Below are 26,871 nucleotides of genomic sequence, written 5' to 3'. Positions count from 1 at the left end.
ATGAAGATACAATCGATATTGAGAAATTCTAATCCTTTTAACCATGACCTAATATAATGAATTTACTAGAAGTAACATTGCTTTTAAGAAAAATCAAGCTGACTTATATTTATACCGTAAGAATTGAATTATAATAAAATATGAAGATTGAGCTATTCTAATGGAAGAATAACTAAAGATCGTCGATGAAACGAATTACAGAAATAAAGTAAACACAGAAACAGAAAGATATGTATTAAGGGATCTTGGTCACTTTAATTAAATAACCTATTTACAAAAAACTGAAACAATCCACCTTACTTGACAAAAGAAAAATTAAAGGAAAGCACGCTTTACATATTAAAACTCGAGTCGATGTTCGCCGAGTTTTGTCTTATCCTGTATAACGAGGTCAAGTTTATTCCTTAATAAACTAAATATTTCCGAAGAGAAACTTTTTTACACTCTCATTATATATATATTATATATAATGTATTTCTTATAGTAATATAGTATTAAATAGTATTCTATATAGTATTAAATAATATTCCTTTGTAACGTATATTTTTTCCATTAGATCATCGTATCTTCATACTGAGTCTGCAGCTCCCGCCTTTCCCTTACGCTTTTAATATACGTAACACTATCTGCACGCTTTTCCGTGCATACCATGGTAATTTTTACTCATCGATAACACGTAAAATTTGATTACCGAAAGCGTGAACGTAAAGCATATTTCCGTTTAAACGAGCGCGCTCCAGCGAATTTCTTTCTCTCTTCGTTATCTTTCAACACCTGGAACCGCGCCGATGTCAAAAGTTTTCCATCGAAGTTGACGGTTTTAGGCAACAAGCTGCCGGAAGTACGAAATTACAGGGCATTAATTCGATTCCCTCCGTGTTTCGATCGTTTATGCTAAACATTACTGGGCTCGGGTGTGCATGAAACATCTGACATATCATTAGATACAAGAAGCATTAAGACGACAAAACAGCAGGGTGTATGAATCGCGAGATGTATCTGCGACTCTACGTTTATTCAGAAACCAATACGAATGCCTCGAGGTGGTATTTTCAATGATACATGCCAAATCAAATTGACACTTAGAACGTTCCATAACTGAACAGAATGGATTTGGAAACGTGTGTTATACATGCATATTTTCTTGATTGAATTTCAAAATGAATATATCATAACGCCAACCTGCATCTTGCGTTGTATCTGTAATTTCTACTTACAAACACTTTTTACAATAGATTTAATTTATGTCGACGACTGAGGAAACCATACTAATTAATTATTTTATTTATAAATTATGAGAGTGATATTTTTAATGGTTTCATTAACGCAGAAACAACGTCACGAAAAATCGTAACAAGTAAATATAAATAATCACAATTATTAAATATGAAGAAACGTCTAAGAATTTTGAAAGTTTTTAAATTATATTGCGAATTAATTTTTTATACAAGATTAATACTAATAATATAAATATATATAAAATTGTTCCGTATCGATTTTTCCTTTGTAACAAAATTATTTTTATTTCAATAACGTATACTACTTATTTTAGATAGATATTACACTTGTATGACTCTAAATTAATATGGGAAAGCTTCCAACGAGCAATAAATGTTCGACCAATAACGCAATGTTTCAGTCACGAAATCAAATTTACGAATCTCGAGTGCACGATTGAAAAGTTCCTGCATAGAACTGTATTTTTCGCATAGACTTTCTAGAAATTTACATAAATGTATACCAGATGTAAAAACTTAAGCTTCATATTGAAAATCCTTTCTAAAACAAGTGCACATTAAATAAAAAACAGGAAATATTACCTACACGAGAAACTTAAAAAAATTCAATGTAGAAATAATTTTCTAGCATACAAACTCAACCACCTCTGTAACATTCGTAACGATATAAACATTTTCACGCTTTATCTATAGAATTCAATGCTGTCATAATAATTTACAGATTAATAGAATGTGTGGATTAGACAATTATTTCAAGGATTTCAAATCAGATGAGATTTATTGTAGTCTCTAAATTCAATCTTCTAAACAGTCCTCTTTCATAATGCACTATCCTGTCAAACAGAACCCGTCTTTTGTTAAATCTAAATCATTCAGAAGTCTGGCAAAAGCCGAATTAACACGAACAAATAATAAACGATGCTTACAAACCGACCACAAAATTCTCTGAATACATCTTGCACCTCAGCGACTTTCGTGTATCGATTCCATTCTTTGAGGAAGAAAAAAAAAAAAAACAAACAGAAGAGGAAAGAAAGAAAAAATTGCGAAATTAAGATATTTCCTCCGATATCGACCACCTTCGTAGCTTTTTGTCAGATCCATCAAGATATTTTAACCGCAATCGTTCTTCCCCACAATTCATTCGCAAGAGAAGGCTGGATTTATCCGTTCGTTTTACTTTGAGCGTACGACCGTGTCATTTCCGGTATACCAGTCACGAAACACGCCATTTTCTTAATTTCATGGCGTAATTTTATACATGCACACGCATTCGAAACGTGACCAGTGCTCGTACATCCATGATCAATCCTCGTAACATCATTAATACGCCTCGATTATTCTCCTTTTCTATATTCTCGATCTGTATTTCTTTTGCTCGATATACATATTCATTTGCCGATTATCAACAAATTCCGCATATCTGCTCAATAATAATTCAACTAGATCAAATGCGATCTATCGATAGACCGTTTCTTTGATCGAATTCTCTGTCGCGAAGGTAAATCGAAAAATATCTGTAAGCTTTGGCGTGTAAATGAAATGCACAGGCCGATGATGCGCGTTGATTCTGAAGTGGTAAGCGTCAATGGTACGCATACTCGTTATAGGAGCGCAAATTCGTTTAAATGCGAGTCATTTCGGAGCAAGTCATTAAGCTCTGTACGGATAACAACCAATTAGGTTTCGACATCAGATTTTTGCTCGGAACGTGTTCTCCGCGGTATGGATATGAAAAAAAGAAGGTAAAGCAAGAGAGAAAAATAGAAAGAAGGAACGAAGGTACGGAGGAAGGGGTGAAAGAAGGATCACGGTGTGTTTCTCACAAGGAAAGAAGAGGAGGATACCAACCGACGCGAGGCGGAGTGCAGAGGAAAAAAGGGAGGTAAGAATGAAACAGCATATCGAAGAGACAGCTCTCGGTGTTCTTATTTGAAAATTAATTTGCCGAGAAATGGAACGACCAGTTTTTCAACCAACGTTTTGTCACATCACGTCCGTGCAACTAAAATATCCACCTATTTCTTGATTGCGCGTCCGTGTATCTCTTTACCCGTAGGTTTAGGACGCGAACATTCGCGTTACTATAATCTATCGCTTCATAGAAAACGTGCTGCGAGCTCTGCCATTCCGCGTAATACAAACACGTTTATGATCGATCTTCGCATATAATAGCACGCTTGGCAACAACGGAAAGCTCTCTGGTTAACATAACTGAATCAGGTTTGCGCATACTTCGAAACTTGCCCGATTCGAATAAACACAGAGAATTCGTATATCATACCGAATCGAGCAAAGGAACTACTGGAATCGCACGATACGATTAAACCATAACATGTCAAATATCTGTCGGCAGTTTTAAAGCAATTCTCAACGCTCTGTCAGGATTTCCTATCGCAATCGGTTTTCTTTAAGATCCGACTTTGACCAAGCGTGCGACTAGCTGAAATTCATCGACGATCGTTGCTCTTTGATGGAACGAAAATCACGCGACAAGATAGCAAGATTCGCCCGCAAAATAAGACCTTAATGCTTACATATGTACGTGTCCGCGGTTAAATCACGGGAACATGCACGCACGCGTTTAATTAATCGCGCGATCTCCTTTCAATTCACCCGTTTTACTCTCAAATACACCATTTTCTACCTTGTTTTTAATTACGTTGTTCATTCGTACGTGTGTACAACAGTGCTCGCTTAGATTCCAATAGAATTGTTTCACGTAAATTCGAAATCATCCAGCTCCGCTACTGACCGTTACTCGAACTCTACCAAACTGTTTCAATCGCGTAATCTAAATCTATTTGTGAAAGAAGCGAATAGAAAATAGCGTGAATAAATGAGAAATATATTTGTTCTCGCTAGATTTATTCCTTTTTCTAGCCGAGGGATTCGAAGTTATCGAAATAGGAACGAATATTCGTAGGATAAAATAGGTATCGATCCTTCGAAAGCTACGATCCGCACTCCCAATTTGTTGAAATTTAAGCGAGCACGTATATGTTATCCATTCGCTACGAATCTTCCAACGCGTCACTTGCCTCACCTTCTTTTCTCATTGTTCGCTTGTCTTTCGTTCGATTGGTACCATAGTGGTTCGTATTAAGCATCCAAGATTAACATGGTTATCAAAGGAGCATAGTTGGAGATAACACGTTAGAAATTTGTCGAGATAAGGATTGTAACGAACGTGAGAAGATAGTATGTTTCTTGGAATCACGTTGTCGTGCGTGTGTCAAGAGCCGGCAAGAACCGTGATCATCGACACTTGTCATCCACCGCGAACGGAACGAAAGCACTTTCCTGTGGAAATGAGTGAAACTACGAGGCGGAGCCGAGCACGACGAAGAGTTTCAAAATATGTAGTCCAAGCCAGAGGAACTCGGCCGGCCGTACATGCGAGTTTTATAGCACACGATGACACTTGATCATCGAAAAGACTGTCGAGCGATCTCGTTCACGGGCGACTGAGCTTTAGCAACCGGTCGGCGATGGTCGTCTCTCGTAATCTTACGAACAAGCTCCAACATGCGTTCCTCGTTTCCTGTCGTGACAACATGATGCGCTCTGTTATTCCGCGCTGAGAGCAAGAGAGAAGAGAATAACTCGAAGGGAAACTATTTAATGAAAGGAACAAATTGAAAGTGGGAAGGAAAAGGAAAACGTAAAGAGAGGAGAAAATGAAATATAACAAGAGAAAGAAGGAGCGAGCAAGATTCGATTAACGAACCGAAGGACGTGCAAGGACGAGGGGTGCCCGAGGTATAGGTTGTCCATGAACCTCGGCATCCCACTATCCACTCACAAAAACCTTTATGATTTTCTTGTTCTCTCGGTCAGCCTAGAAAAAAACAACAACGGGAAGAACCCTGCGAAACACAACGTATTCTCTTGCGTTCATTCCCTCTCTCTCTCTCTCTCTCTTCCTCTTCTTACTCTCTTTTTCACGCTCTCTTGCTCTATGAATTTTATTTGCAACTGAATTTCTTTTGCGTTCGGAACACGGCACTCGAATCGCAAAACTGTTGTTCGAACGGGGGAGGGACCATGGAGCGTTATTTTCCTTTATCGATCGTCCGTGAATGATACGCATCCTTTTCCATCGTTCGGAGGCTCTAGTATTTCCTTCCTTTCTTCCGAAACAGTAAGAAAATTTAGTTCTCTTAATCCTAATTTCGCCTTACCGTCGGCGAGACTTTCTCGTGTCGACCCATTCATGGTATCGAACGACTAAATTTCTCGCGTATTATACTACGGATAAATATCGACACGAGAGAACCAAACAACATAGCCGGAGGCTATTTCCAAAAAGTACAAAGGTTCCACATAATAGTGAACTCGGCATTCGACTGGTGCAGTGGCGAAACCGACTGTTCAGAGAATGCACATTAGGATAAAATGGAGAACATTCTCCATTGAGAAGAGATGGAGGAGAGATTCCACTCGCTCGTTGTTTCCCTCCTCAAAGATCCTTTACGTACGCTTATTCCCCTTCTTCTTTTCTTCTTCTTCGCCATACTCGTTTCTCTTTGGGTTCGATCTGTTCTTCCAAACGTTTTACTTCACTGGTTGTTTATCGATCTAGAATCAGAAAAATAAAATTCACCTGAGATTTGCAATGCGTTACATTTCAACGCAAACATAAGGAATACTCGATGCCTATCTTTAATAGGATCTTACTTTCAATATGATTACCAAACCGATCTTTGTGTATTATCGATGTTGATGTTTATACAGATTCATATTTTTGTGAACACATAACGATTATAAAAAGTATTTACACAGACATCCATTTTTCAATGAAGCGTTATTTATCTGGTTCTACGCTTGATTTTCATAGTATGAAATTTTTGCGACAATATGGAAGCATGTATTACTAATCGATAGCAAATTTAACATATACTTTTCACTTTCGTAGCTATTCTGAGTAAAGAAATGGAACGTAATTGTTTGTACTTAGTAAATAAATAAATAGAGATTTTATTCTTATTTATTCTTATTTATTTATTATTCTTATTTATTTATTATTCTTATATTTGATTCTTATTTATTCTAACATTTTATTTCGTTTTCTATGCCGTTTTTAAATGCCACGTTAAATTGTTCAACAACGATAAAAGTTTACAGGAATAGAACAGTATAAAATGATATTTCATTATGTAGAATCCAGATTCAAGATCGCTACATGCAAAGAAGAATTATTAGAATTATATCGCAATTAGGAATGTGCAGTTATCCTGGATTACTCGTAAAAGTAACGATAACGAGCGAAGGGTAACCAAGGAATAAGGAATAAACAAAGCTAGAAATAAATTAATGCATGTATAAGTGTCTCGACCAAATACGCGGACATTAAACGTCTGTATGGGGCCAGAAACGAACGATAATGGCGTCTGGTAACCGAAGAAAAGGTAACAAAATGCCGTAAGGTCCTTAACCGCTACCGAAACAGAACAGGAAATGAATTCGAAGTTAAGTTTAATGACCAGCATGCCGTCTTATCCAGCGGATATTAAATCCGTCGGCGAGACATTTCTCATGCGAAAACTTTCCGCCGAGCAGGGCGGAAACATACCGCGAAGCATGACTTTTAAAGATTCGACTGGTCGAATACACGGGGCCAGTGTGGATGAGACAGGGATGAGAGGTGAAGAGAAAGAAAATGAAAAAGGTACCGACAAGAAGAGGGCAGAAAAGAAAAAGGGAGAAAAAGGGAGAAAAGAGTCGCGTTGAAACGACAACGAAAGGGACGTGCGTCCTGACGAGGAAAGAAGAAAACGAATAAGAGAAAGGGGAAAGAGAAAGAGAAGAGGAATGGCGACGAAAGAGGAAGAACTGGAGGAGAAGGAGAAGAAAGGCATGGGGCTATATTATGCTCGCTAAAGCAATGTTACCAACTTGAGAACTGGCGAACTAGCCGACAGTAAAATCCATTTTATGTCTCCCTCGTAAAGCCAGTCAAATGAAACCCGGACTTAGTTTTCATACGTGCACCCACCCGCCATTCACCCGGCCAGACCAGACTCGGTTTCTTGCTCAGCACACCAGCGGCAAGGGATCGTAGCTGACTTTTTCGAAAGTCTAGACACGCTGGTTCCTCTTCGGGATGCATCACGCCAATTTAAGATTTTTCGTCTTTTCCTCTCTTTTATCCGATACGCGATACATGGACGAACTTCGATATGCTTGGTTGATAGTAAGCACAGGGAATGATTGGCTGGTTAGATACATATCGAGAATTTAAGCGACCAGGGTAGATACATTTTTCATGCAGCTTGTAGATTTAATGCGATGATGCAGGGTTTTGTTTGGCGTTTAAGTTTGCGTCAACTTATGGAAATAATTAAATAATTTTAACCGAATACCGTGTCATTTGTTTTGCGATTACCGTTTCGACTGTTATAATAATACGACGACAATGTAGATATAAGTCGGTGCAAAGTAGAGCGTAAAGAGAATTTTAAGTATGCCTTTTATATCTCGAAGATAAATGTCTTCTGTAAACTAAATAATTTACTTTACCTTAGTGAATTAAGACCAGTCGCGTTCATAATATAAGTAATTGCGATTTCCACATGAAGTTTACATAAAAATGAACCGAGTACGTCAAATAATTTTGCGCTTCGATGGGACTTTTTTATGTGCAACCGAATTAATTACATACATTCAGTATTTTCTACACTTAATTAATATCGAAGTTTCCGTTTTTGTACGTAAAACGATTTAATATCGCAATATGAAGCTCGAAGAATTTTTTATATTTTCTTTTACTATAACTACCGTTACTAATTACGTGTTATCTATAACATATCTGGCTTCCTTTGAAGCTTATAATATATAGCTACACTTCTTTCACCCCATGCAAGTATAAACAAAGACTTCTAACATGGGAAAATAATAAAGAAAGCACATTAAAAATAAAATTTTGCAGGATATAATCTAATACTCACGTTCCTATAAAACGATATCTAAAATATTTTCCAACAATCTCAGAATATCGCATATCTAGCTTTCTGTAAAATAGTGTATCAAATAGCATCTAAAATATCTTATAAAATTAATTATAAGCAAACATAACATCAACGAGGTCCAGAAAACATTCGACAACCATTTTAGAGCTCGTAACTCCGATTGTTTTCGTCATAGAAAAATATTCATCCGCCTTTTAATATTTCTATGCCTTGACAAAGATTAGAATCGCACAATGATATTGTAAATTGGGATTCGGGCCAGTATTCGCGAAAATACCATGGCGAAGGAATAAACTAAAAGGCGAAAGTCAGAAAATGCCAGAGAAGCGGAACCTCGTTCGGCACTAAAACTTGGCCGCATCGTAAAACGAATCTCGTCGACGTATAACGTCTGGAAAAGCATCACAGCGATAAAGACCACCTTCTACCGGATAGACGCTTGAAGGATTTTCGTAGACGCTTCTTATCCCTTTTTTAAAGAAGTCATTTTAATCGTCGTTCGTGTTCCTTCGATAACAACCGTGTCCAACGTGTGGTCTTTAAGACCAATCCGTGATCGTGCATAAAGACGCCGAAAATGAATATGCGAAGCAAAATACGTGTTAACTACCGTCTCCCATTTAATAATTTCCACGGTCCTTCCTGGAACATTCTGACACCAAAATCTCGCACCGCGTTCTTGGGAACCGGGTCGGCCGTTACCGCACGTATAATACTCAAAATTCACGTTTAGGTTATTTACTGTTATTTACTGAAATTTGTTCTGTTTTACGCGGCGATTAAAAGATACCGACTGATTTTAGAAGTTGAACGAAGTACAGATGGTATCCTACCTTTTTGGTGTAAAAACATATTGATATATTCTATTTCTTGTTTGTCGTTTTATACGTAGGTGTGTGTGTGTATATATATAACATTTATTTATTTTAAATGTTTTTTTAGATAATAAAAAGGGAGATTATGCAACAGGATGCAACGCAAATCATAATGCACTCGCTAAAATTAAAAGAAACCACCAAGAAATTTACAATTCAATCCTCGAAAGAAACGAGGAAAGATCATTCGAATCTAGAATATAATCCAACACAATCTGCAGTATTTATCGGAAGTTGGTAGAGAATTGTTCAGAAGAGTGAATAAATGAGCAGATAAAGAACACGGGTTGAACGGAAAAAGTAAAATGGCAGTCAACGGAAGAACGAAGAACGATAGAAGGAAAACAAGAACCGGTTAATGGAACTCGTACTGCTTATGCAACACGAACATATCAATTGTTGCACGTTTTTAACTCACCTACGTAGCTCAAGATTTTATTTCTACTTGTAAAAATTATTGAGTATTTTTTGACGGAGGATTAAATATCGAACGTTGTAGTTTCCCACTCTTCCTGGCTATCTAAATCTACACGAGATAAAACAGTCTATAAAAGAATAGCTGTTTTATTAGAATATTTGTAAAAGAAAAGAGCAAATGTGTAAATCTCAATTTTTTGCTAACGAATTATTGTAATTATTGTTTTCTCTCATTGCCATTTCTGAAGTGGTACTATAATTTGGGAAAATCTTTCTTTTCATAATAATTTATGAAAATGATATACAAATATATCTCATAATTCCATAGAGTCAACGTTCGAATTAAATTAAATTAAAAAAACAATCGGTGATGTTAAGCATTATTATCGTTGAATAAAATTTGAACGATCGTCCCATAAAATTATTTGACATCTTAGTTATGCATTATTTAGCGATAGGATGTGTAGAAAGTACAATCATCAATTTTGATGAGCTTTGTTTTCAATCTAGAACGCGAAGATTGTGAATAGAGCCTGATGTTTAGAAATATATTTAGCAGCCTCGTCTATGTAATGTGCACCATTCAGTTACAATTTCTTCCAAGTCACGTTTCTTGTCTTATTGGTATCTGTTTTAAACGTAACAATGTCTAATATTTTATACATGTAGTTTTTTTCTTGTTTATTATAAATTTCCATGTTAAAATTAATGGAATTAATGCTACTTCGACTTTCCAATATAATTTAATTTCAATTTTCTACGACATTATAGATTAGAATTTATAATTTAATCGAGTGATATATGAGTTTAATAAAAATACGATTTAAATTTATAAATAAGTTAAGCTTCGATTATTTAATTAGACCAATTCGTTCTAAAATATCTTCGACTATATGCGTCATCAAGCAACGTCATTAAAGAAAATGACTCTTTCTCCCTTTTAATGAATCCTTGATGTTTAACTTCTTTACAAACATCAATCAACAGAATCATTTACACACGTACTCCTTGTCTTTCTATGTTCATCAACGAAGAAATACGACACTGTCTCGTTAGTATTAAACACTGTGTCGTGCTTTTTAAACAACGCCTCCAACGACACGTCGTTAAAGAAAAAGAAATTATATAGCCCATTGCCCGTGTCTTTCTCCGCGGAACGCGTGCCTTAATAAAACTGCTTCAAAAATATGGGGAGTGGGAGAGAGGGGAGAGAGAAAGAGAGAGAGTGAGAAAGGAGGAAAAAGGAGGGAAGGGGGTGAAACAGAAAGGAAAGAAAGAAAGAGTAAAACTGAAAAAGTCATAAAAGAAAATCAACTATAGTATCTCTAGCGTTTCGCAGCTGCGAAGAGGAGAAAAGAGAGGAAAGATGGAACGGAAGAAGGGTTTCGCGTATCTCATTGCACTGAAAAGTCATGAAAACGAATCGTAAAGCCACGGGACAAGTCTGAACGCTAAAACGGAGCGCGAGATGTGCGGTGAATATATTAGACGTGTAAATTAATTCGATGTCTTTTTAAATAAAATTCAAATCTTATTTACGGATTATGCGATATATGTAAATATGTACAATTATTAAAATAGTTTCCAGAATTTCAGAGATAGAATTGAATATATTATAGATTAATTTCTACGTTTAATTGTCTAACAAACACAAAAATACAATTTTTTACGTACGCTAATTTACATCCCATCGATATAAATCTGTCCTAACAAAGATTAATTAGCTAATTAATTTCTAATTAATTTAATTTCTACTATTATGACTAATCTTTGTTCTTTGAATATCGGTTTCATCTTAAACGGCCATCCCTTTAATTACCAAACATATTCTTTGGTTACCGTCAAAGAGAAAATCACGTGAAAGCATTGCCGTTATCGAAATTATTTAAAGAACTCTAATTCGTAGATATCTTGATCTTGATTTCTATGAATAAATAAGTAAAAAGATACAGAATCCTACCTAATTACGGTTTCATGATATCATCATTCGTAATACCATAAATATTAAATAATTTCCGTTTCCCTGGCGTACTTGACTATCGTTTGATTAACCGATTTATCGAGCGGAAGAAGATCTCTCAATTAAACGAGTAAATGATAGATCCGCAAGAGAGACGAATAATCTTGGCATCGATTTAAAGAAAGAAAAGAAAGGGTTGTTCTCAGTTATGGTATTTTAACTTCAGACCCTGCTCGTAATTACAAAGTCATAAAAGCTCCATCGATGTTTGCGGGTTAAGATGAAACAGTTAAGCCACGAGAACATCGAAAAATGATCGGAAGAAGACAGGACTATTGGAAGAGTGGCAGAGAAACCGAGATACCTGCGATTATATCTCGCTTCACAGTTCATGTTCCATTCATTTGTAGAGTGGCCTTCTTCTCCCAACTGGCCATGGAGTGCCTCATAAAACTTTGATTTATAACTGTACTCCTAATTTTCTTACCCAATGCGATATCTCAGATGCGCCACGTCTCATTTTAATATTAGCAAAATTTTCAGAAATCATAGTAGACTATTTAACAACAATTTAACATACAGTGTGAAGGAGATACATAAATAAGGTAAAGACATTACATCAAATTCAACTTGACTTGATTCTTTTTCTTTTAATATAAAAACGCGTTAGAATTACTTATAAAAATAAAACTTAAAAAATAAAAATAGAATTTGATATGCATTATGTTTCAACAAAAATGTGAGAAACTCGTTAGGTATCAAAGTTTTGAGACCGAGGATCAAAATATTGAGCGCAGAGAAAGCTAACAGCAGTCAAAATATCTGCATCCGGAGTTCTAGTGCTAATGACACCATGATAGCATAATAGCCTGCAAATTGACGAAGCATGTTTTTCTTTTTACCACACAAATTACTTGAATAATTGCATATTTCGTTCACTATGTTCTTTGCATTACTCTGCACCGAATTTGTTCACTTTTTTATTATTAAAAAGTTTCTCGAGCAACCCTTTTCAGACGGATTTTTCTTCTAGCAACGGAGACTATAATATAATAGTACAGACTATAGTAGACTCACTTTTGAAGACATATAAACTAATCACAATTTTTTTGATGGATTATATAGTTCCATTCGTAATGGTGTCTCATATCCCAAAAGGTCTCGGTAATATAAATTGTAACTACCTACTCATTTCGTCAGATCTCATTTCAAAACATATTGTTCCATCAATTGTTGAAAATATAAACGAATCGTTGTTAATAAGCATGATCTCTGGTTTCAATTTTACACTAAAGATTTCCTCAAAGCATTAAAAGTCCTTCTCGTAATTGATACGAAAAGTCATTCGAGTTGAATCATAGAGAAGTCAAGAAACTCATAGCAAAGTATTACTCAGCCAACTAACATTTCCACCATCGTAACACCATTATAACCATATGAACACCCTATGCTCAATCATCAAGTTATATTCAAGTTATTTGCAGCATCCACCGTGTCACGATCTTGTCTTTCCCTACTTAGAAAAAAGGACTCAACTCGCAGTTACTTCGCCTTTTACATTTTGTTTCGGTAATTCAGTAGCGGATGCTTAATCCAATCACCGGTGGCCTGTCCTCTGATAGCGAGTAATTAAAGAAGAGACAAGAATCGCGTCTGCATTTTCCACTGGAATCGACCGGTCGCAATAACACTGCGGTGTATGAGTATGTAATTAGACGTACACCATCACGAGGGATCTTCTTATCTCCATGGCAACACTAAAAGTCGCATAAAAATAAATTGCTTTCGGGTGTTACGTGCCGTGTGTCAACGTACGACATAGTTTTAAAAGGAGTTTAACTCAGAAATGAAAAGGAATAATCGCGATGGTCCGTAAGCTGTGAACGTACCGAACGGTTGAATGGTTTCTGGACAAAGACTTTCATCCGACGATTGATCTAGGCAGATTTCAGGACCAGAGGAGGCTGGTCGTAAAGGAGATCTAAGGAGAAGAAGACACATCCAGGCACGTAGCTAAAATGGAAACGGCTACGGCGGTTGTGGAGTCGGTGGCTGGAAGTTTATCGTCTGCTGGTAAGTGCTTCGCGAATTCTCACTTCTACCCCGTTCGCGTCCTCCACAAGGGGCAGGAAGACCATAAAATCAGCACGAATGCTTCAAATAATACCTATCCTAGCGAATCCTGGTCACTTCGGCCACAGATTCAACCTTCTTCGTAACTATCTTCCTTTCTTTTTCTAATAAATATACTGCGGATATTTACTCGTTTATGGCAAATGTAAAGGTGCAAATGTACATAGGATACATGCAAGTTCCAAAACTATACGAAACGTCTACAACAATATTTAGAAAAAGAAAGCAAACCTCTATTTAGGTTATTACTTTATTACTAGGTTATTATTGCTCTAGTTACGTTCGCAATAATATGAATTTTCATAAAGATCCTCGATCTAGTAATAAATAATGCGCGTTATCTGCAGATGCGATATCTTACATGTACGTATTCGCACATCTGTAATGAGGATACATACATACGTTTGTAATTATCGTGATCAAATGAAATTCTCATTTTACTCACATTTGTAGAATAAGAGTTATTGCGAAACAGCGAGATCTATCATTTCGATTTGCCTTTTACTATTCCTACTTACGTGCTCTTATTATGTATCGCGTTCTCGATCGTGCTTATTTAATTCTAAAAGGCACATTTAGAACAGCAACCTGTTAATTCATAACAAATGCTCGGTCATGTTTCCTGTCCGATATCTTTATGGCGGAATGAACGATTACTCGTTAAGAACATTGAAATTCTATATACATATGTATCTTGTTTCGAACAGTATTGCTACTTTAAGCATGTTTAAGCTTTGACAAGTAAGAGAATATAATTTATACAGACTAGAAAATTCTTTCCCATACTCACGAGTATTGAAAAAATATTCTTTCGGATGATTTTGTAAAAATGATTATACGCTAAGAAAAACCGATAAAAAATCAACTAATACCAATTTATTTCTATCCATAGCATTCGTCAGCCTCTTGAAAGAGCCACAGGCACGTCCAATTTTCTACACGGTCTCCTTCGAAATCCTAACAACGAAGTAAAGAGATGGCCTCGAGGAAGCGATCAACTACTCGCTTCGCTCGAATACCCTTTGGTTTTACGTTTCCCTTGACGTACAGACGCGATCACAGTTCTTGCATCCTCCTCGCGATCCCTGACTTCAAAAACCGAGCACAGAATTTTCTCTCGTTGACAACGAAAGTTGTAACGATCTCTTGATCGCGGGTGGCCATTCGATTTCGTTGGGTCATAGAACTCGATTATCGTCCATGAGAGGATCGGTAGGAGGCGGTGTTCTTTTCATTAACGAGACGCGTATCCTGGGTGGACCTCGGTTGACTGTTGCTGGCCAAAGGTAGGCGCTCAACAGACGTCGTATTTCATAGAAGCCCGGTTGTATTTTCGCGCGTATGACTTTAACTGTCGATGCGGACTTCGCTTGTATTTCTTCTTAAGTTTTACTGACGTTAGGTCGACCGCTCCGGGCCGTAAACGTCAGTCCCCGCTAAAGCCCCGCACGGCTGCTTGTCAGGTTCCTTCTTTAACCTTCTTCTTCGCCTTTTTACACGTCCCCTGCCCGCCCACCGCCGGCTCCCACGTCGAGCCACTGCGTGCACGCTGTCTGCTTCAAGATCCCGAGAAATTGGCCGGTTTCGAGGTTCTCCACAGCCTGCTTAGCCAGAGTCTTAAAGAACAGCTCCTCTTCTCTTCTTCTTCGCGTCCTCTCTTGCGGGGGCTAATTTCGTGGCGAGCGTCTCGTGGCTCTACATCTCGCGATTCCTCTCTTATCTACTTTTATTTAACCGTGCAATGTGTCGACGAATCACCTGGCGATCGAACGATTCCCGCTGCGAATCACCGTATGATGAAAATCGTACGAAGCGATCGAACGTTTAGCGCCAGGCTTCTAGCCGCGGATGAGAAGACAGGTTTGCTTTCGAAAAAAATATGCTTTACGGAATGTTTTGTTGCGTTTCTTACTGTGAATATACCCTGGAATAATCGAACCTCGATAACTCGAATCTCGACGGAAGAAGCAAAATGTTCGAGTTATGGAAATTTTATCAAATAAAAGATCTAACGAACGAGGACGATTTAAGGAGGCTTTGTACAACGATCAATACTTTACGCATTGTTCAAACTCAAAGAAAGACATGTTCAATCATTACAGGTCGATTATTTATCTTCCGAGGACACTAAGAACGTTGATTCCGAGTTTTCATTACAAGGTGTATATCTGCATATATGTATACGTCTTACATATTTAGAATTGTAGAAGCAGCACAGACTTTGACTTGCAACGATCGAACTTCTTCTAATTCGATTTATGAAGGTAAAGTAACAGTAACCTAAATACGTGGAAAATAATTCATGATAAAATGAGTTTATGTTACTTGTAAAAGTTTTCAGAGCGGAGCGGGACGAAATGAATAAAATTGTAGCCTTTTAAAGGTTTATGACGCGATAAAAGTTCGATTATCGAGATTCGATTCTATTAAGCAGAATCGCAAGTGGGTTATTTATCAAGAATTTCTGTCAAATATCTATTTAAATGGGAAGGTTTAAGCCAACGCTACATTAGACAATAGCTGAAATGTTCGATTCTATTCGCTCCGCTCATCGAATCTAGTACAGTAGCTGTTTTGGACTCGCTATATAGTTCAAGCTCCTGAAATTTAAGGTTTTCGTGAAATTCGGACTCTATCGGAGGAGGAAAGGCCGAAACAAACCAACGCAACGCTGTAACATGGCGGTTTTGGGTTGACCGGAAGACGTCGATACCCATAACGTCTCGAGGCTTCATTAAGGATGCAATATAGCGTGGTTTTTGCCCAGCAAACGAAGGGAGCTTGGATACGCGCGAGAGAATGGTCGGTCGCTTTTAAAAAAGTTACGACGAGGTTTTATGGGGGTTTAATTGTAGCCCGCGACTGTGGTTAGAAAGTAGTAAAACTCCTTTTGCCAGCAGAGTCAGGCCTGTTACATTGCTTAACGCTCCCTGATTCTTGGCGCATGTACGTGGAAGACACGACGATGATGAGGATGAAGAAGAGCCGGCGTCGGCTCACGCACTTAGCTGCTGTTAATTATTGCTTTGTCTTGGGAATTGCGCCTCCATTCTTAGAGAATAGGGCCGACGATCGCCGTCAAGGTCTCACAACGTTTATCTACGTTTTTCTTTCTTTCTTTCTTTCTTTCCCTTTCTCTCACGATCCTCGCATTAATTACTTTGCACGAGTTGAATTCAATTTTCAGATTTCCCTTTTATTATACACCCGTCCCGATCTTTCTCTTAATTTGTTGCAGAGTTTAAATAATCTATTTTTAATTCGACCAAGGTTCCCTTGAGTTGATGAAGGGGCTTTTTCAGATATGGCGACCAAGAAATGATTCATTCTCTTTCGACGGTATAATAAGATAACGAAAAGTTTAGAATCAACCAGTTAGAAAATAATTATTCTTTTATCGTGAAGATTTTTTACATTTCTGCTATTAGATACAAGAGATGCATACTTCCCATTGTTTAAAAGAAATTAATACTTTAGAAACCTGCAAACACCCGATTCAAAGATCATTGCCGACGAAAATATTACCTCATAAACTATTATTGGTGCATATATATATCGTTTAATAAACTATTAATTCTATAAAAATACATTAGCTTTCAAATGTTGGTTTAGATTTCACTACCAACTTTTTAAACAATACAATATTACGATAGATGCCTTTTATGCTACGTAGATGGGACACTTACCTTGAGGTACATCGAATTGTCGAATTAATGGCAAATTAATGATTAGCAGCAATACTTACTAGTTTTTATGAATATATATATATCTGTACATATTTGCAATAATGTCAATAGTCTTCGTGTCAGTAGAAGGACTTTTCTTCCCTAGCGTATTATGCAGAGAATTAAAAAATTTGAAATTAAAGGGCTTTTTAAGCAATATAATGAGTTTACAAGTTTCGAGAATTACGACTTAAAATTTGTTACAAATTAACTTTGAAAAAGTAATTTCATCGTGTCATAAATTTTATTATTACAAGTAATATTCTACTACCATAACTGTAACGACGATAAAAGACAAAATATCTGTAAATCTCCTTTTTCGTAGAGTGGGATTGAACAACATTCTGACAAAGAAAAGCACGTGTCAGGATACTTTTTAGCGTACATAAAAATTGCAAATGTGTTACTTCGTATGTCTTTAAATAAAAGATATTTATCTGAAAGTCATATCACTCGCCGATAGTAAATTTCATAATCGTACAACAGAACCTTCAGATAACAATGTTTCATGCCATTATTCATTAAATTATTTTATTATTGATAAATTTATAGTTTATTTACACAAGGATGCTAATGCCCAAGTATCAGAGATTAATAAACCTCGAAGCAAAAATAATTCCTTTATCGTGCGATAAATAGACAAAGAGTTGTACGATATTTAAATACATCTATCTCGAGTCATATAAATTTTTTCTAAAAATAAACATAATAATCAATTACAAGTGATTTACAATATCAATGTTTTATCGTTACCAACTATTTAGCGCAGAACAACTGGCTCGATCATTTCCATTTCTTTTTAGGAATATAGGTAATTCAACACGTGTAATTTGAAACTAATTTTTATTGCACCTATAAATTATATTTCAATAATCCACGGCAAGGAACGCAATCAGGATTTTTGTTTTTCTTACAAGTTGTACAATCAAGTAGTTTCCCCTTTCATAGCTCGTTAAAGTGTTGAAATATTTCGAAAGTTTAATGTTTTTAGCCGAGGAAATATCATGGAACATAATTTCAGCAATAAATTTTCGTGAAAAAAAAAAACTATATTTCATAAACGTGCGACGTCTGGCATTAATCGCTCTTTGTGCTTTTCAGGAAGAAAGACGTTACAAGAAGATCATTCCTATATCCTATGTTTATTTAATTTAATATTTTTATAAATGTGAGTAACAAAATACGACCTTAATAGGGATTTGCTTTATCCATTAATATTAAATGTTATAGAGCATATTTTACTTTGAATACGTAATATATTTTTATATGCCATGTACGTATAATCCGCATATGCCAGCATCTTAAAATTTTTTATAACCGTGGAAGCATTTACAAGCCTGACAAACATGAAAAATGTTAACTGTTCGAGTCTAAATTATTTTTACATCTTCCAAAAGCCATATTCTTCTCATCGACTATCAGTCCTTGTTCGTCAGTTATCACATCTTTACCGAACATTCGCAGTATGATATTTAATGCTTTGCAATTCTTTGATGCAAAGATTTTCACTTGCGACGCGACTCAACCTAACAAAAGACAAAAAGATTTAACGCACAGTCGTATATCAAATTAAAAAGCGATCCCAAGGCACTCAACGATCGTAATGAATATTTTGTAACATCGAAGGTATTCATCAATGAACGGCGCATAAATCTGTGCGTTTTTACTACCCGTGTACGAAAAAGATACGCGCTCATAGTCAGCGGTTTTGTCTTGTAATGTGCACACAACGATTAGATCTTTATTGTCGCACACTTATATCAGATAAAATATATAAGCCGTTTCGTCGGCTATAGCGCCATGCGTCGATAACCCTTTAACGCGTTTACAGGATATTTTCTACACGTCCAGTTGTAAATCTTGAGCACGCTTATTTAAATTGTAAGAAAGAATTTATGCGAGCAATAAAGTTTTCCTTTGTCGAGATTCACGTTATCGTACAGTTTTCAGATACCGTTTAGTAGTTTCCATTCTCATCGAAAATTTATCGAATTTGTTGGATTTGAAACAATTTTCAGTATCATGAAATTATTAACTGATGGAGTTTAGAAACGTAAGAAGCATTCGACACCTGTTAGATCTAAGGAAAGATTCAAATATTCATTTCACGAGACAAGGAGAATTTTAATAAATAAATAGCTAATTTAAACGTTACATCGCAATTAATGATTAGGTATATCAATCGTAACCTTCGGTTATTAATTGATTAACTATTGTACATTATTTATAATCGCCTATTACTGAAATTGATGTAAAGGTATAGCTTTGATCTGTTTTTAATTAAAAAAAAAATTCAGATATCGTAACTATTACGCGTATCATATAATGATAACGACTAATTTTCATTTCACATTCGTTTAAATATTTATAAAATTTGCATAGCATTGGCGTTATATCACGCTAAAGTGTAACCTATCTTATCCTAGTATTCACTTTTCAAAACAGCATTACAACATCCGATTCATAAAATGTGTATACTTTAATGTACGTGTAAAGAAATATAAAAGTCTTAAAAAAAAAAAGCAGTAAAAGCTCATCGATCATGGTATTCGATCAGAATTGCAAGCATATCGCGGCAGAGAGGGTTACTTCTGTTTTCTGCAGCTGGCAGCGTCAATGTTATCGGACAGGTCTCTCAGAACGAATTTAACGACGGTCGTAAACGCGGTTTGCTTTACAACTCGCGGTATTTTTTCCTCTCCTTTTCCCCTTGCTTCGCTTCCTCTGTCCGTTCTCCCGTTCTTTCCTCTCTATCCGTCACCGCGAAGTCGTAAGCGAGGCGCACCCCTGACTCCAACTTATTTTACTTCGGCTGCAGTAAACTAGCAGAGTTTATGTGACAGACACTAGCAAAGTCGAAATCGTCTCGCGAATCACGAAACAAACACGATCCTCGCGAGGATACGCCAGGGTTCGCGGTCCTCGTGTCTTTGGCCCGCTCGTAAACGCCTCGGACGATTCGAATCAGCAATGAAAAGAATTGTCCCTGTGGACATATGTTACAAATATATCGTTCATTGATCTGTTCTGTGTGCAAAAAGTACAATGATGATTCGACCCTGTCGTAGAATTTGAGACCTTGGGACGATCAATTTCTTCCTTTTCTCAAATATTTTGTAATAATAATAAAGGAGAACGTTCTCCTAGCCAGGAGATCTGTTTCATCTACCAAAATATCATATCGATACTTTGCTGTAAATATTTTTGCGTATCGTCTACATGCGCTGTATGCATGTTTGCATCTTTAAATTCCCCATAAACGCAGTCTATACGTATGTACATATATGTGTCCATAACTGCAGTAATGCTTTCATAACGATAGCGCAATCACATTTTTAGGAAATATTTCCACAAACATAAAATGAATTTTGCAGAAATCAATTTTTGGATAATCTTCTTTGTGGTCTTTTATGATTTATGGTTATTTGCAGTTGCGTTTGCTTTTGATCAGATGAGAAGAAAAGTAGAAGAACGTAAATATGTTTGAAATACCAAAGAAGGAATATGGAAGACGGTAGCAGATGAAAATATTGAAAAATTGTTCGGCAAGATTTCCCGAAAAAAATTCTTGTTGCCAAGAAAATTAAAATAATATCGAGTATCTTTATCTTTCTTTATAAAGGTCTAACATATCGGCACAGTACCGTAGATACAATACATTTACAACACAAAACATTCATTAGAAGATAGAAGTTCTGCATCCAATAACATTTACGTACAACTTATTCGCAAAATACTAATAAGCCCAAACAAATTGTTTCCTAAATACAATTTCCATAGAAGAATAGATAAAAGCTTGCTCTGAATTCGGTATTATCAACAGAAACACGAAAAGAAATCTGCTTTCGTTTCTCAGTTACGATACCCAGATCGTTGCCTTTATATCATCCCTGGCGGAGAAAAATGCCAGTCCGGACATATCCTTTATAGTCCTGAATTTATTGACTCTGTTCCCTCTTTAAAACAAAGCATCAATGTCATGTACAAACGAGATAAGATTGACCCATCGTATCTGTTCGCGATATCTTTCAGTGAAGTAGCTCTGTTAAAGATTTAAAGTTGGCCACAGTCCAACGGTACTCTCGTCTGACGCACGTGATTCACCGTTTCCATGGCGGACGCAACACCGTGACCTCTCTTGTTAGATTTCTTTTACTATTACACGATCTAAATCATGAGAAATTATCGCAAGTACTAAAAATTTTGAAGCATTCGGTAGATCGTATTTCTGTAATATATATAACGATGTATGTACCTATTTATATGAAACGTGTTTGATTGCCGATTTCACTTGTTAGATTTCAGTGGTTTAGTAGTTTGTAATAAAACATCCATTGCTTAGATAAGTACAGCAACTACAAGAAATATTTACGATATTCTTATCTTCCAACGAAACCTTCTCCTATCAGATTCTACGTTTCATTTGCATAGTATCAAATATTTGTAGTCACGTTACTAAATGATATTCCAGATGTACGAATTGGAGTTACATAGGCAAAATTGGGAGAAATCGCCAAGCTGCATAATTACTTAAGTAATATACATACATATAAGAATAACGTATGTGAAAAATCATCAACAACTGACACGTTTTCGCCCAATCGTGGAACACGAATATTCCTCCGAGATGCACTAAGGCTAAGGAAAGAAGGACTAACTAAGAATCCCAGTGAAGTGGGGATGATCACCCAAAGAAGGGTAGTCAAGAGTACTCGTAAATTTGATTCTTTATGGTGTTGTCATCGTTAAAACTGAGTCCGCACCTTTAAGTTGCCGCAGAGGTTCATTTGGAGCGGCAGCTTTGATGAAATTGGTCAGATGCATTCATCGTCCCGGTTCGAAAATTTCTTGCTATAAACGGTGCATATATGTATACATACACATTTCCTTGCAGTTTGGACTCGTTTCGTTCCGCGGTAGAAACTTATCTTCACGATCGCTTCGCTGCTGGTCTCGATAAAATCCAATTACGAGACGCTATTTCATCGAGTTTAAAGAAAAAATTGTATCGAATTATCCGCGTATATATGTATCATTGGTTTTGGAAAGGAGTTAAAAGACTACGGTGCTAATGCGACTCTAAACCCTCCCATTAAAAAGAAGTATTTTAATTTCAAAAAATTTAACATTTCTTAAAATAATATAGTTTCCTTAACAAATTTTGAAGAAAAAAATATGTAATTCCGTTCTGAAACGAATGACGTCGAGTGGTTCTGTCTACTAAATTAGAGGAGCAATTTTATTGTCTTATGAGAATATCCACCTAAAATTAAAATTGACGAATTTCTTTTATTTCTGTTATGAAGAGGTTTATGATTTTTGTCTGATACAAAGTCAGTCAAATATATTAAAGTGAATAAGTTCGAAATGCGAGTATATGCTCTGTAGTTCTTGTCATTTCAAATTGTTAGAGCCAAAAGAAAATTTAGCAGAAGAAACCAGAATATTACAAAACCTTTCGACTAATTGTACATCGAAACCCTGATAGAAGACACGTTCACGTTTTAATGAGATCTTCGATAAAGTACTACGTTTAATGATGGCATACGTATTTAGCGCATACACAGGACTCTACGCTACATCCGACAGAACTTGTCTAAATTCAAAAGGTGTAATAAAACAATGTCGAAGAAATACGCGAGTTTCAACGACGATGGTGGAAATTGTCAAGGAAGTAAGCCGCATAGACAGTAAACGTAAAACGAAGAAGAAGGAGAAAGGAACGGAAGAAGGAAATATAAAGGAACCGAGAAATACTTTTCTGGTCTAAGCGATGCGGTCTGACTGGCTCTCGAATGGAAGGGCATTTTATAGCTTAGAATCAGTTTTATGTGTGCCGGATTTGCGATTACGACTTCGGCTTCGAACGATCTAGACGAAATAAGGATGTGAGAGGAAAGGAGGGAATGGAACATGGAAGGAAGACAGAAAACTTTCTATGTTCTAAAACGAAAACTTATTCCACTGCGAGTTTCCGCCGGAAATTCGTACCAGTTTCGTTCTTCGCAATTTTGTCGCTGTTTGATAACTATTTTGATACTGATCTCATTTCTACAAGTACAACTGACTTTTTAGTAAGCACATAGCAAACGTAGGTTCAAATTACGATCGTTTTCTACAAATAAACGAATTTTGCAAGATTAATCGTATTTCTTTGCAATTAAACAAATTTACATTCTTTTAGATTTCTGCATATTTGCTAAACATCTCTTTCTTAATCCAACAGATTACATTACATCGTATCGATGTAGTACATTTCAGCGCAAATTAGAAACTCTTCAAATATATACTCATTGATATCAATGACTGATAACGATGAACGCTAAAGGAGACTTACCGAGGCTACGTTGAATGTTCTGGAGGACCATCCGGGCTCGATGGTATTCTCGTTCCTGGTATATGAGCATTCTCGGGCCGCAGAAACGGTCTGTAGTGGACAGGATTCGGAGGTGGTACAACCCCTATGTAAGGCACGTGGCCCTCGTAAGTTGGCGGTCCTGTCGGAGGTGCCGTAGGCGCAGTGCATGCTGCGGTGCAACGGAACGATCGACTAGGCTGGGTCATCCTGACTGCTTTCCAGAAGTGCATATTTCGAATTTCGTTGCTAGCTATTAAAGAAAACAAACGAATTAAAAATCGGATATCCGCGGTACTCCTTGCATAGAATTGTCTAATCCTGCTACTTCCTTCGGATCATTATCGACGTAATCGTCATTTTCTAACGTGCTTCGAAAAAGTCATTACTAATACTTGCGATTTTACGTTTCAATTTCAAAGCTTTTGTTAAAATATCAAATGTTTCTTTATTTGTTGGAACGAGAGTGAAACCAGGACAAAACGATTTTAAAACCGTAGCAGGATTAAAGTGAAATTTATGAGATACCAAATTTTATTATATCAGACTTGATGTTTGCTTATTCGACAAGAACGATATACAACGGTAAATAATCGTTGTAGACCGATCGTTGCTAATATTTCCAAAAAGCTTTCATTGCTTTTAAAATAGTCAATAACTTTTTGTTATTTTCATGTAACTTTGTACTTAATTTTTTACTTTTTCTGTTCTAATAAGTCAAATAAGTAACAAGCTAAATAAGTGTATCATTTCAATTTACTCGTAACTGGATCTCTTCCTCGTATAAAATTCTATAAAAATTATTCCGATGTTTTTATGTCTTATATCTTTTCAAAGACGAAGTATAATTTTATAACCGAAATACTACCTAAATTGTTTAATAAAATTGCTCTTAACTACACTATCGAACAAACGATACTGTGCGAAATAATCCAATACGTGTCTTTTCGTTAGAGATGCAGCTTCTCTTTACTTTGCTTCGGATTACAGTGTAAAGAAAAGTATCGCGTTACGCATTTCATCGTATTAGAGATTAAGGGCAAAAGAAAATTTGATCAGGATAAGGAAAAGCTACTTCAAAGAAGAAACTAAGCTACCCGATTATAGAGGGTGGCAGTAAAATTTGGAGAGGCACAAAATTATATAGAATACGCTTTATATTACTTGTAACCAATAAATTCCGTATTTTTTGTAATTAAGTTGCACACGTACGTGTATCATATCCGACGTATGTGTTACATACAGACACGAATATTTAAAGATAATAAAATTGGTGAAGATATAAGGATCCATTTTAAAAATAAGCAATTATTCAGAGAAATACACGTAAATAAAACAACTAAAAATAGCATCGTCTTCCTTTCTTCGTGTCTGTCTTTCCTGAGCATCGCAGAGGATTTCAGTCGAATAAAAACGACTGGACGATCTTATTCTGTGAATATCTAATAGGCAAATAAAGCAAGGCCGTGTTTCTTACACGTCTGCCGACAAAATGGATCGGAGTGAGACGCCATCGGAGTGTGAAATAGACGGGAACCGCTTTCACCATTCAAGCTGTTCTCGACACAATAGAACTTAGGCAAGGAGAGATCATCCCTAAAGGGTCTAAAGGGGATTTTAAAAACTGTGCACCCTGAATTCCAGCGGGTTATAACCAATAGGAATCCACCCATTCATGCATCAAAATGGCCGATATTCGAGGCGTGGTTTTCACAACAGCTACACTACATACACAGAGGAACTGCGGAAGAACCTACCACCCCATGACTCAAACATGACGACGACCACAATGCTAGTTGTTCGATTTCGTGCTACCGTTCTACCACGTAATTACTGCTATTTCTGTTTAATTCTGTTTCATTGCCAACTTTCACGTTAGCTGAGTTAATCTAACGTTCCGACGTTTCCATTGTATTTTGTGACTCGTTCCAGGGTAAAGAAACGATAATAGAAGATAAACGCGTCTACGTAATATCCGTCAGCCGATGAATTTTTATTGATTTTCTCATTTTAACTCGTTAAGGACCAACACCGCGCTTATAATTTCTATTTGATCAATTCATATCGTCCATTGAATTCTCATTGTGATTGTGAAAAGTAATTCCGAGAATTGGCTTAATTAATGCTATTTTTGTTGTTATTTCTATTTCCAATGGTAGGATCACAATTGCTATTATTTTATTCTTTGGATAAATCTATCGCACCGTTCTGAGCTGAAAAACCTTTATTGAACATTCTTACATGGACTAGGGATAAAAACAAGAGAACATCTTAAACCTACCCATTAAATCTATCGACTGTATCTAGGACAATCTTCTAGTTACTGTTTATTGTAACTAGCACATCTGCATATGGATGGCGAGCACGAACTCACGTTGTCATTTTCAACAATTTTCATTACTATTCAAACTATTTTTATTTGACATATCCATTTGGCAAGAATTTTTCCTCCGATTTTATGCAATTATCATTAACCAAGAATACATTGTAATTCTACCTTGCGCTAAGCTACTCTTACAATGTGTGCAAACGCGATATTAAAATAATTTAGTTTTAATTTAATTGGTAATTATTATTTCGAAAAAGGCGTAGTTTCGATGACTGGCCAACTAGTATAGGCCAAAATAGGAACGCGTGCAGCAATGCAATCATAATTGAAAATTATCTACAAGTTAGTACTTTGACTATTAATTTAATAGATTTTAACCTGCAGTTTTATAAATCACTTCAATTAGACGTAGAATTAGTGATACGAGGTCATATTTTAGATAATCGACAAGGTCAAGGAAAAAAGAGATGAGTAAGGATTTTTATAAATCATTTCAATTAGACGTAGAATTAGTGATTCGAGGTGATAATATATTCACTTTGTCGGTCATATTTTAGATGATCGACAAGGTCAAGGAAAAAAGAGATGAGTAAGGACCTGCATTTTTATAAATCATTTCAATTAGACGTAGAATTAGTGATATGAAGTGATAATATATTCACTTTGTCGGTCATATTTTAGATGATCGACAAGGTCAAGGAAAAAAGAGATGAGTAAGGACCTGCATTTTTATAAATCATCTCAATTAGACGTAGAATTAGTGATACGAGGTGATAATATATTCACTTTGTCGGTCATATTTTAGATGATCGACAAGGTCAAGGAAAAAAGAAATGAGTAAGGACCTGCATTTTTATAAATCATTTCA

General features: G+C 36.2%; 1 protein-coding gene across 6 annotated transcripts in view; it reads right to left on the bottom strand.

The window, feature by feature from the left end:
* Window positions 1-229: 229 nt before the first annotated feature.
* The window catches only part of LOC132912979 (doublesex- and mab-3-related transcription factor A2), a 100,875-nt gene continuing 74,233 nt past the window's right edge, over window positions 230-26,871 (bottom strand). For 3 of the 6 annotated variants that reach the window (XM_060970849.1, XM_060970851.1, XM_060970850.1), the window contains 2 exons: window positions 23,657-23,927; window positions 230-5,819 (listed from right to left, as the gene is read on the bottom strand). In XM_060970849.1, the coding sequence (XP_060826832.1) occupies window positions 23,662-23,927 (266 nt within the window). In that variant the 3' untranslated portion in view covers window positions 230-5,819; window positions 23,657-23,661. Of the gene's footprint in view, window positions 5,820-23,656; window positions 23,928-26,871 lie in introns of those variants that run through there. The other 3 variants (XR_009659300.1, XR_009659303.1, XR_009659301.1) reach the window with 2 other exon arrangements.

This window comes from Bombus pascuorum, chromosome 12, assembly GCF_905332965.1.
Source record: "Bombus pascuorum chromosome 12, iyBomPasc1.1, whole genome shotgun sequence".
NCBI classification, from domain to species: domain Eukaryota; kingdom Metazoa; phylum Arthropoda; class Insecta; order Hymenoptera; family Apidae; genus Bombus; species Bombus pascuorum.
This window is presented reverse-complemented; position numbering and strand designations above follow the sequence as displayed.